At 44.2% G+C, this 12,454-nt stretch overlaps 1 protein-coding gene across 1 annotated transcript; it reads right to left on the bottom strand.

The window, feature by feature from the left end:
- Positions 1-88: 88 nt before the first annotated feature.
- LOC100279247 (uncharacterized) lies at positions 89-4,291 on the bottom strand. Its single transcript, NM_001360947.1, has 12 exons — positions 3,715-4,291; positions 3,199-3,358; positions 2,207-2,407; positions 2,056-2,120; positions 1,919-1,949; positions 1,763-1,842; positions 1,584-1,670; positions 1,357-1,407; positions 1,022-1,243; positions 843-936; positions 613-753; positions 89-526 (listed from the first exon to the last, which is right to left on the bottom strand). Exons 1-12 carry the CDS (start codon positions 3,907-3,909, stop codon positions 441-443), a joined length of 1,413 nt encoding a protein of 470 aa, NP_001347876.1. The 5' UTR covers positions 3,910-4,291; the 3' UTR covers positions 89-440.
- Between the last annotated feature and the right edge of the window lie 8,163 nt (positions 4,292-12,454).

Here is a 12,454-nt window from a genome sequence, read left to right as displayed (position 1 = left end):
TGCTGACAGAAGATTCATGCTGTGGGATTCAGCTCCAAGATTAACTTGAATGCACAAAGAAAGCGAGTTGAGCTAGGCTAAAGACGTTAAATCCATAAGAGGCACCCATCTCATGTCTATCATGTGATATTTCATATCGCGTAGTACTATAGGATGGTTATCTGAAGATGTGCAGTGTACATTTCCTACAACGAAATGCACTGACGACATTCTGCCGTGGCAGAAAATCATCTCTACATTTGTTTTGAAAATTCAGTGCCCAAAATTCATCTTAAGCCAATCCATGCAGCTAGCCTCCCTTCGAGGAACTGTCGCTGCTAGAACCTCTTCGGTCCTACGCACCAAATTGCATCATGGAACCCTTCTATCCTTGAATTATCCCACTTCTGCTTGCGGAGAACTGCACACCACATAGCTCACATCTTCAGCTTCCCTGCTTCTTATGCATCGTACTTGCAAAGGTCCTCAAACCCCATGTACTCATGTCGCTCAATCTTGTGAACCATGTTAGAGACGCCAACCCCACCTGCAGGTTGAAAAGAGGATTATTTAGGTAACTTGCTTCAGAGAGTGGGATGTTAATCAATTCCAATCAAGCGTAGAAGATGGTACCGAGAGAAATCGCGCTGACAAAGATCATGAAAGCCAGTATGAAGATGATAAGTGATGCTCGCCCTAGCCAGTTGATCAACTTCCTCACCACATGCTGGCCAATGATGGCAGCAACAAATGCAACAACGATGAAATAAACAGCTGAAGAAAAAGCCATGGAATCGAGTCAAATATGTCTATCACTGTTAGAAGAGAAAACTTGCATGAACGTGAAAAGAAACAGGCCATACCATAAGGCACTGGAAACCGGTTCAAGAGGTAGTATTCGACAACCGACATGGAAGATGAGAACATCATTGCAAAGGTAGCAGTAGCACTTGAAACCTATCATGGAATCAGATATGGAGGTGTTTCAGTGTCAATGCATGATTTGAGCAGACATTAAAACAGGGGTAGGGAAGGAGTGTACTTGGGGAGGGATGCCAAGCTCCAAGAACAGTGGCCCCATAATGAAGCCACCTCCGAGACCAAGGAGTCCACCAACTAGTCCTGCGGCTATACCGAATAGACCGTATACGACTACCTGATGAAATTTCATGGTAGTTTGTCCACTTCCCTTTGATGATAACACCCTCTTCCCACTCATCAGCCCAAATCCTTCATACAGTGTCACTCCTACTGACACTGGAACCTATGTCCAACCAGCAGGAAGATTTAATCAAGCTGTGTTTGATACATATGGGTGTGGCCAATATTGTAAATTTGTAACCGCACACTAATCTTTTATATTCTGACATGTCATACCTGGAGAAGGTTCAAGACCCAGTACCATGGGGAGCAAGTAGCAGTGTAATTCTGAAAACATGAAACAAAACACCACAAGTGTTAAAATGTTCCTGTTGAGAAGGCCGAAAGAAACTGGAAAATATTGGAGAAAAATCATACTAATTTACACAATATCCACTGAATATTAGATGAGGCCGATGTTAACATCTAAATTTTTGAATGTAACTTTCTGCAGAAATCCTCACCTTTGTGACCTGAAGAACAAGGAATGCCACCCATACAAATGAAAGAAGACCAACCTTCTTCCAGTGTATGTTCTTTATAAGCGATGGCTGAAACAGTGGAAACTTTCTAGATTAAAATCCTTACAACTATAGTTTCAAAAGAGTGCAGCTGAGTACACATATGATCATTAGATGTTTACCGCCTCATCTGATGTGAGGGCTTTTTTGTTTGCTGCAACATCTGGTCCAGTAGGAAGTGCTGCATACTCTGCTTCCTCACCTGAACGGTTGAAAAAAGGTAAGGAATAGATTCAGTATTTGTGACAGATGAGCACATATATTTCTCTCTCTCTTACCTGCAGTTTGCTCCAAAAGTTTCGCAGCCTCCTGGAAAAAAAGAAGGCTATCACATTACTATATCATAGGATGTAAAAAAAATGTAAGCCAAAGCCTCATTGTTAACAAAGGAGACAAGGAAGTCACAAAAGATTACCCTTTGGATTACTGTCTCTTTCTTCCATGTCTCAATGCCCTTCAGAAAGGCTTTTGTGGATGTGCCTATCATCAATTTTGAAGATGTAAGGTCATTCATGAACAATAAATGAGCTATTTCATAGTTCTGGGAATCGGTACAAGATAAGCACCTAGGAAAAGAATTATCAGCAGAACTGTGACCAGCCAGTCAGGGAATATAACATTAAAAATAACACCAATGCTGATCCCAAGCATTAGCATAGGCTGCATGAGCACAGCCAGGTCATAATCGATCACTGGCATGTCCAAAGTCGGATGCTTTAGCTTGAGATTGTAGTAAACAGTTGAAACAGAGGCTCCCATAATCATACCTGTCCCAAAGAGTAAAACATCTCAATTATATTGAGAAATGATGATCCACAAATAAATGCTTTTACTATATAATTTGGTATACAAAGAACAGATAGATAATTAGGTATTGACAAAAGAGGAGGTCTATGTAATCATGTCTCTCTACACCTGGCAATTGACATCGGAAAATTAGTTTGCATGTGAAGGCAATATCCAACAAGCAAGGTGCATGCATACGGACAACACAGTGCTGGTATGCTGGAGTAGTTTAGAACCCGGCCAGTGCAGTATCCTTGTACTTCCCATCCATATTCTACCGTATACTTTATATTTCCTTTTGTACAGCTTTTGAGCTTTAATTTATAGCTTTTTTCTATGCACGAGATGAGCTCATGCTTTGTGCTGGAAATTAAGTACTGCTTCCAACAAAGGTAGAAAGATGTAATCTGTCGGCACATGAATCTAGAATTATAAACTATCACAGGAACCTGCATGGCATTAGGAAAACTAGTGAAAAGAGCAGCAGCGACTGCTGCTTTCAGGATATAATAAAAGGATCCTAACTAGCCAAAGGAAAGGGAGGGGGTGGGGTGGAACTACTCTATTGCTCTTCAGAAGTATACTACAACAGCAATGGGACAGAAAAGATACCAGATGAAGACGCACACTACTGCACACATGCATGAACCAACAGAGGAAAGAATACACTAAACAAGCTCTATACATCGATTGCTGACAGCGAGCAAACTGTCGCTTTCGGAGCAGCACACTGACTAGAGGAAGGATCCACGATGAGCAGTTAGATCCTCACACTTTGATATCGCAGTAGATGATTTCGGGTCAAACCCAATGATGAGCGTCAGCATCGGCACGAAGATCCCGCCGCCACCAACTCCGCCGACGCTCCCAAACGCGGCACCGAAGAATCCGATCAGTGACCCCAGCACAATTTGCCACCCAAACTCCATTGGCTGCAGAAAGCAACCCCCATAAGATTCACCGAGTTAAAACGCCATGCCTTGAAAGCATTAAACAGCAATAACTATTGAAAAGTATATGTAGGTCATCGCAAATTCAATAGGATGTTGTAGTATAGTATAGCTCGATCAGTTCTATCTGCATGGCCCAAACTGGATTTCATGACAAATCCAGAGCAGCAGATGAGCTCCGGACCTACCAAAATTTGTATGCAACATCTTGCCAACTTTGTAAACTTAATCCGACGCAGAACTGCTAAACCAGCAAGTGAGCGCTGGTAAAAACAAACAAATTGTTCTTTTGTGAAAAAAATAAAACAAAGAAATCCTGAAAGGCAGTTGGTAATTACCGGCCACACGTGCTGGTACGAGTTGCCATCGCCGTTCCACATCAGATTGGCCACCTTCCGGAGCAGACTCACCTCCTCGGGCGCCACCGCGGCGCCGACCACCAGCGACAGGCGCCGGTCGGCAGCGACGACGACGGCCGCCGCGAACACGACGGCCAGCGCGGCCACGGCGTGGCAGTAGTACTTCCTCCCCATTGCTTGTCGGCTCGGCACCACCAAGATCCAAAAAAAGGTAAGAGAGGCAAACTGTGTGCAGTGCAGTCCCCAAGATCCAAAAAAAAGACGAATCCAAGGAAGATTGGGAGCTAGGCTTTCGGTACAGGGGCGCCTCTGAAATCACGGGATCGAAGGGCTGGGTGGGAGACGTAACGCGCGAAGGCCGAGCGCAACTTTTCTGGGATCCCGGCCGGGTGGCGTGGGCTGGCCTTGTTGGAAGAATTTGGAGTGCACGGCCGGGCCGGAACAGGACGTGGGAATTAAAAACTGCAGAAATGGCGGCGGCGATTGAACCTGCAGCAAGCGAGGCGAGAGGACGGAGGGAGGCGGCCGGCAATGGGGCGAGAGGAATTGGGGTGTGAGCGGCGGCGGTGTAGAGACGGTGGAGAGGGGGAGGGAGAGCCCGGAGAGGGGTAGAGGCAGCGGCAGGGAACGTGTGCGGCCCTCTGAATTCTGAAAGACGGGAAGGCGACGAGAGCTCCGTGCCAAATTTAGAAGAGGGGCGCTCTGTACAATCCTCTCGTTTTTTTTTTCTTTTCTAGAGCTGGACGCTTCGCTCACTTTTTTTTCCCACGCTTTTTTTTACGTGGCTGGAGAGGGTTTCTTTTCTTGCTTGGTGTTCGCCTCATGCAGAGACGGCGGGAAACATGTGGATGGATGAATTGGATGGATGGATGAGTACGATGCTGCATGAACATTATGCGTGCAGGTTTACACGTCCATTTATCCTTTCTGTGCATTATCAAAAGGAACTGGAAAAAACAATGTCGTTTTTTTTTTGTTGGCATCTCGTGAAAGAAACACAAGGCTTTCCGTTTCCCGTGACCAAGTAGTAGTGGAGAATCTAGCTAGCGCTGCCGCTGCTTTCTGTGTTTTGCACGCCCGTGGAGAGAATAAACGAGACGTTCCCCTTTCCAAGAGAAAAAAAGAAGACAAAAGCTTCTTCTTCGTTGAGGACGATGAAGATTCCCCGTCATCCTGGATGGATGGCTGGCTGGTTGCCAATATGCATTGCCACATTGTCATGATCATCCCTTGATTTGTACCACACATATGCATGGATTGCAGTTCATGGCTTCTTCACTGCCACAAATATTCATTTCAAGCTTTCTTCTACTTGTTGTTGTTTTTATATACTTGTGGCCAGTCAGTTTTGGTCTGGCAAACTCACATTCTTCATATAATAACATATATGCCCTAACCTTGCTAGATTTCTATGTGTGGTCATGCTAACGTAATACATGGCTGTTTGGGTCTATTTGGTTGTCGGACTAATTGTCGAAGGGAAATGACGACACGGAACGACACAAACGGGGGCTGATAATAATGTCTCGTTTCGCTGGTACAACTGACAACCATCGGGTCAAGAAGACAATTATTTCATTTTACATTTTTTTCTTTTGTGCATCATCACGAGCACACGGAAAGGAACATCGTGGCCGGCCCCGGGAGCGCATTAAAACGCTAGTGCTGTTTCGGTTTGGTAGGATCGCGGACGCGAGTATAATCAATTAATATAATGGGTGGAGTTTTTTAGGGCATGTTTGTTTTCTCAAATAATTATATAATCCTGCTTATTTTATATAGATTATGTAATCCGGTATTATGATCTCTAGACATCTACTGTCTTTAACCTCTCTGGTTACAAATAATATATGGTCATCCTGGATGATTTCACTCGTTTTCTATGGACTTTTACTATGTGGCTCAAGTACGACACCTTTCACAACCTTACCCATTTGTTTGTTTGGGTCTCCACCCAGTTCTGTCGCTCGGTTCGTGCCCTTCATTATGATAATGGCCACGAGTTCGACAACTCCACCTCTCACTTCTTTCTCTCTCACGGTGTTTAGTTGCGACTCTCGTGTCTCTACACCTCCCCTTAGAACGGTCGGGACAAACGGATTATTCACACCACTACTAACATGATCCACTGTCTCCTCTTTTAGACGTTTCTTCATGCCAGCGCTATTGGGCAAAGGCCTTAAACACTGCTACCCATCTTCTCAACTACCTTCCCTCGAAAGTGGTGAGTCACTCCACCCCTCACTTCACTCTGTATGACACAACCCCTCCTATGTCCACCTTCGCGTATTTGGTTGTGCCTACTATCCCAACACCTCTGCCATGGCTCCATACAAGCTCTTTCCTCCCTGCACTCGTTGTCTTTTCCTCGGTTACTTTCGTGACACACAGTAGCGGAGGGCAAAAGAAAATATAGGTATGGCTGAAAAAATAAAAAAAAGTAGGCAACAAGAATCAATCTTGCGACCTACAGCTAAAAGTGTAGCAGCCCATCCATTGCACCAAATCTCTACTTGTGATTATAATGGAAGATATAAAGGATTTATAAATTTAGGTATAGCTGATGTCATACTAAGCCATAACGAGTCCTCCGCGACTGGTGACACAAGAGGTACCGATACCTTGACCTCCTCACCTACTGCATCATCATCTATATTCATATTGTTTTTATATTCATATGTAAAAAAGGCTATGCACATAGCTCTAGGACTGAGTACTGGGCATCGTGGACATTGTGGGCACAACACAGCAATATGTAAAAAAGCTATACACATAACACATGCATAGCTCTAGGACTGAGTACTGGGCATCGTGGACATTGTGGGCACAACACAACACCGTACCAATCAATCTGAGTGCGTGCTCTCTCTATATCCATCGTTGTCGCGGCGTCGGTAACACGTGCTTCACGCATGCAGAGAAGGTCATCCGGCACACGCGCAGAGGTACGCGCGCGCGCCATGCCACAACTTTGGAAAAATAAACAGATGAAAAGAAAGAAAGAGTAGTAGACGCAAGAGAAGACGACGACGCCTTTGGTCTCGCGCAGGCGCAGCGGCCGCGCCAGTGGACCAGGACACGGGAGCGAGTGAGGACGTTGCCCTGGCAGGTGGCAGTGGCAGTGGCAGTGGAAGGGAAGGTTGAAAATAAATGAATCAATAAAACTGAATAATAAACGTATGCTGGAGTGTGGACAAAAATAATAAACGAAAACTTGAAAATAAATGAACCAATAAAAATGAATCTGCAGATCAGATAAGGACCAAGAGTTGTGCGTCGTATCCGACTATCTGACCTCTGCAAAGCAAAAAGGAAGCCATGTTTTTCTTTTCTTTCTTTCTTTCTGGTCACGCCCTGTCGTCGTCCTTATCTCCGGAAACCCGGAAGCAGCAAAGCTCCGTCATCTGCTTAGTGCTTAGCCTTCTTTGAGTGCGACGACAGCAGGTACGGGTACACACAAAAGCTCCCACTTTTTTTTCCCCGTTCGTTCGTTCCACCCTTCCCTTCCTTCCGGGTTGGAAAATGCTATCAGCAACAACAGCAGGACAACAAGCTTAGGCACCAAAGCAGTACACACACTGCATGCCCGCTAGTGTGTTTTGGTTCCAAGGAAAAAGCGTGCAAGCTAGAGAAACGCACGACGGTTTATTTCGCCCATTATTGTACTCGCTCCGTTCATCCCCCTCTCATACATAGCATAGCAGAAGTGCAAGCAGGATGCTGGCAAGATCTCTCAGCGAATAGCCAGGCACCAAAAGCAGTAGGGGCAGGATCGCGCTGGTCCATGGGGAATAATGGGATCTCCCACGCCCGCCCGCCCGCCCGGGCCGGGCAAGGGCAACATTACATTACGCTGTGAAAGCAAGCAACTCGGCAGCTCCAACTTGCGTCTCCAGCCATCACATGCACGGTGACGGATCTTTGGGTTGGTAGACGGTCCGGATCACACGCCGTCGCTGACCCCCCACAAGGCCACAACGCGATCGACAGAGAGACAGCGTACAGGGTTCATGCCATGCCAGCATGTGTTGTACGAGGATGACTGTTCTGAATCTGTGGGGGTGTAGGCGTGTAGCACATGTACGTAGGGACATACAAGTTCTTGTCTTGCTCTGATGACTAGGACTCGCGTCGGATTCTTTCGTGGCCACCGATAATCTTTTCCGTCGATCGTAAAAAAAAGGGAGGGGAACCCTTTCGTTCAGTATCTTGCTTGGTTCTCTGTTAGCGCCTTTTTATCCCCAAACACTATAATTAACCGTTAATTAACCGTCTGGCGCTACTTGGTACCTTTAGATGACGTAGAGTCGAATAAAGTAAGGTCGGACAACAACTCTACGATGGTCGTCATCTATTTGGGACCAAACAGCAACGAACCCTAGGTCATCCTCGTGATGAGCAATACCCTGGGTTTGGCTCTGCGAGGTGAACAGTGGCGGCAGTCCGCGATGGGTCGTTGGTCGCCTGACGGTGCTCGTTGCGGCGACGCAGACGGTCCGTGACTCTAGGTCGAACGATCCGCGACCTGGCGACAGGAGCGGCTTCTTCCCTGCGTGCTATTCGGACGGTCCGTGCTCTGGGACGAATAGTCCGCGATGGCGTAGGGCAGTCTTCTTCTCCTCATAGGGCCTAAATCCCGCCTCCGGGGGGAGAGACCTTAGGGTGCTCCGGGTCAGCAGATCACCCGAGGCGTCCCCAGACGATGTAGAATCGCCTAGTAATTAAGTGATCAATTCAAGGAAGAGATCTTGAGTGAAGTAGACCAAGTAGATCTTGTCCATCAGGAGGGGTAAGATCCCAGGGTCGTCATAGGATCGGCAGACCACCGCAGGACGGATCTAGACGACGTAGAGGGGTGGAGGTGGATATGCGGAAGGTTACAACTAGAGCTACGTTACATCTACTCCTAGGGCAGGAAAAGTAAATAAAGTAGATAGGTTCGATTGGAATGTGTTCGAGGATTTTTCAATCGGCCGTACTACCCCTTTATTTATATAGGGAGACGTCTAGACCCGTTCCTAGACGATAGCTAACAAACTCCATGTGATTATATGGATAACAACGTATGAGATAAAGATAATCGACCGAGTTAATCTGATCGCGATGGCGCGGACCGTTCGGGCCCTAGGACCGGACCTGCCACTTTTGGTGTTCAACCGGTCCCTCCTTTTATTCATGAACGAATGCTGAGAAGATAGTAGTTATTAGTGCTTCTGATGACGATTCTGACGTACGTACATATATGCTGGTTGTGACGAATAAATTGTGCTTGAATAACAACAGTTCATCTATATACACACACAAAGATACACCAAACATATTTGGATCCCCGAAAACAGCTTTCGGCCGGAATAAATATGCTGCATGCCCCGCATTATGTAACATTATTAGTTGTTTGGCGGGGCTCGTTGCTTTTATATGTGGCGCCAAACAGGCTTTTCAGTGTCAGTTCTCGTCTAGGGACGTGCGGCACTGCAAGCTAGCTAGCTTCACGTGTATGAAACCGACAGCACGCGCCCCCCACTGATATATATATCTGAGCTACTACGTTTCTATTTATCGAGATGTACTCCTTCCTAGGGAAAATAAGTCTAGCTATTAGCACTGACAATTAGACAAATATTTCATCACGCTCGGTACGTACTAAAAACGAGTTTGAGTTGTTGTGCAAGGATTCCTAGGACTTTTGTTTTTATTATATAGATGAATTCTAGTGGATCTGTGATCCAGATTTATAGGAGTGACGTTGAAGTTAAACACACGATCAGATGATTCGCACAGACATGGATTGAATGAGATTGATTCGCGCTCCACCTCCCTCTCTCTTAGGCCTTATTCGGTTATTCCTATTAGATATGGATTGGATGATATGGATTGGATGAGATTGGAAAAAAAAAAGAAGTTTGATTTGCTTGGGATTTAAACTCATCCAATCTCATTCAATCTACATAGATTGAGAGTGAACCGAACAAGCTCTTAATTGACTCTCTAACTGAATACAACTAATTACAGTGAACCATTTTAACATGCCCTCTCAAGCTTAAACTGGTTCTACCAAGTTAAGATAGAGACATAATCTTAGACCAATCGGCAGTGGAAATGGACGATTTCCACTTGCGGTTCTTGAATCTGGCCCAGACACACCACAACTGAAACCGTCAGTGGAAATTTATGCGCACAGCAGGCATAGAGCCATTTTCTACAAGTGTAACATTCGTTGAGGCAGTGGTTTAGTAAAAATGCCTACCAATTGATCTTTTTTAAGAAACGAGTTATAATTGTGCTGCTTTCCCGACCACAAGTTCACACGAAAAATAAAAATCGACTTCAATATGTTCAGTGCCAGCATGGAATACTGGATTGCCTGTCATACATATATATATATATATATATATATATATATATATATATATATATATATATATATATATATATATATATATATATATGCGGCACCCAGATTGTCACACCAAAGTGTTAGAAGTACTGCTTGAGTGACTTTGAGTTCCTTTAACGGTGATCGTGAAACCACACCATTTCTGCAACTGCATTGGCAATAGCTTTATATTCTGCCTCAGTGCTACCCTTGAAAGTGTAGCTTGCTTTCAAGAACACCATGAGACTAGGTTAGACCCTAGATAAAAAAACAAAGTTATTTGTTGATCGTCTATCATCTGGGCACCCAGCCCAATCAGCATTAGAGAAGATATTCGGTTTAGTAGATGATGGTATATGAATCTTCAATCCACTATCAAGTGTTCCCTGGATATAACGTAGTATCCTTTTTACAGCTGACCAGTGATCCCTAGTAGGTGTTTCTATGTACAGGCAAACCTTACTGACAACAAATGAGATATCCGGTCGAGTTATGGTTAGATATTGAAGTCCTCCAACTATGCTTCGGTACTGAACCTAAGTTTGTCATGTCAGGAGTAAGCCTTTTCCCCTTGTCAACCTTTGTGATGATGTCATGGGAGTAGGCATTGGCTTACACTTATCCATTTTAGCCCTCTTTAATAAGTAATGTGCATACCTTTTCTGCGATAGGATCATTCCCCCTGAATAAGGTTTTACTTCTATTCCTAGAAAGAACAGCAACTGGCCAAGGACTTTGACTGCAAAATCACTCTCAAGCTGTTGTAGGTGATGAACCGACAATGATAATGTCATCCACATAGACAAGCATATAGATGGCCACTCTTTCTTGATAGAAGATAAAAAGTGATGTATCAATCTTTGATGCATTGAATCCCAGTTGTTGTAGTTTATATGTTAGTCTAGAGTATCACGCTCTTGGTGCTTGTTTTAGCTCATAGAATGCTTTCTTAAGTCGACACACAAAATGTGTTGGATACTTCTCATCTTCATATCCTGGTGTTTGCCTCATATACACTTCTTCTTCCAAGTGACCATGTAGAAAAGCAGGATATCTATTTGGTGAATGCTCCACGCCTTTGACAAGGCAAGGGACAGAGTTACCCTTACTGTAGCGGGATTGACAAATGGAGAAAATGTATCCAAGTAGTCCATTCCATATTGTTTCTTGAACCCCTTAGCTACAAGTCTAACCTTGTGTCGATCTATAGTACCATCTACTTTCCTCTTGATTTTATAGATCAACCTACAATCAATAAGGTTCATGCCTCTCATTGGTGACACTATTTCCCAGGTTTTAGTTTTCAACAGTGTCTTGTACTCATTGTCCCTGATTCCCTAGCTTGTTTCTAATACACATATATACTAAGGTTTCCTATATGTTAATAGGTTCAGATTCTTCATCTTTATTTGTTATTTGATTTCTAACAGTTGCTGCATTGAACTTCTAAGTTGATGAATACCTTAAAGTCCTATCTATGTATTCTTTAGGCTTGATCACATTATCCCTAAGTATGGTCCTCATTGAATGTCCAGCTTGAGCCTGAACTTGATGTTGTTCTAATTGGCTCAATTGAATTGGGTCACTCTATTCCTGTTTAGGTAGAGCTGCACCCCCACTTTCATGTTCTTGTTCAACCTACTGCTCTCTAGAATCACCTATAGAAGTATATGTTCTAGTAGTGTCATGGTTAGCAATAATGGTAGTTCTACTTTTATCATTTCTCATGGGAGATACATCTAGAGCTTATTTAAATGAACTGGCTATTAGGGCAGATTCAGAGTACACAGTAGGCTTGAGTGAGATAGGAAGAAGAGTTAGGTGATTAGATGTCTTAAGTGAGGTATCTGTGATATTTGTGGCAAATGGAAAGACATGTTCATCAAAAGGTAACATACATAGATGTATAGACTTGTCCTATACTTCTATCAAAACATTTGTACCCTTTGTGAGACGAGCTATAACCCAAGAACACACACTATGTAGGTCTAAAATTCAGTTTCTTACTGTTATATAGGGGCGCAAGTTAGGCCAACAAGCGCACCCAAAATCAGTTTATAGTCAGGCTCAGTTTCAAGAAGGCGATGAATGGGAGAGTCAAGGTTTAGGTTACAAGTAGGCATTCAATTTATCAAGTAGCATGCTGTCTGGAAGGCATCATCGTAGAACTTAAGTGGCATGCTAAGGGTTAGGTCAGTCTCAACTACACGTCTATGTTTTCTTTCAGCCACCCCATTTTGTTGGTGAGTGTGAGGACATGCTATATGATGTTCAATGCATGTGCATTTAAAATAGTGATGCAAATGATAGTACTCGCCCTCCTAATCAGACTGCACACATCTA

The sequence above is a fragment of the Zea mays genome, chromosome 7, assembly GCF_902167145.1.
Source record: "Zea mays cultivar B73 chromosome 7, Zm-B73-REFERENCE-NAM-5.0, whole genome shotgun sequence".
Classification (NCBI taxonomy): Eukaryota; Viridiplantae; Streptophyta; class Magnoliopsida; order Poales; family Poaceae; genus Zea; species Zea mays.
The sequence above is the reverse complement of the archived record's forward strand: the minus strand, read 5'-3'. Positions and strand labels throughout refer to the sequence as shown.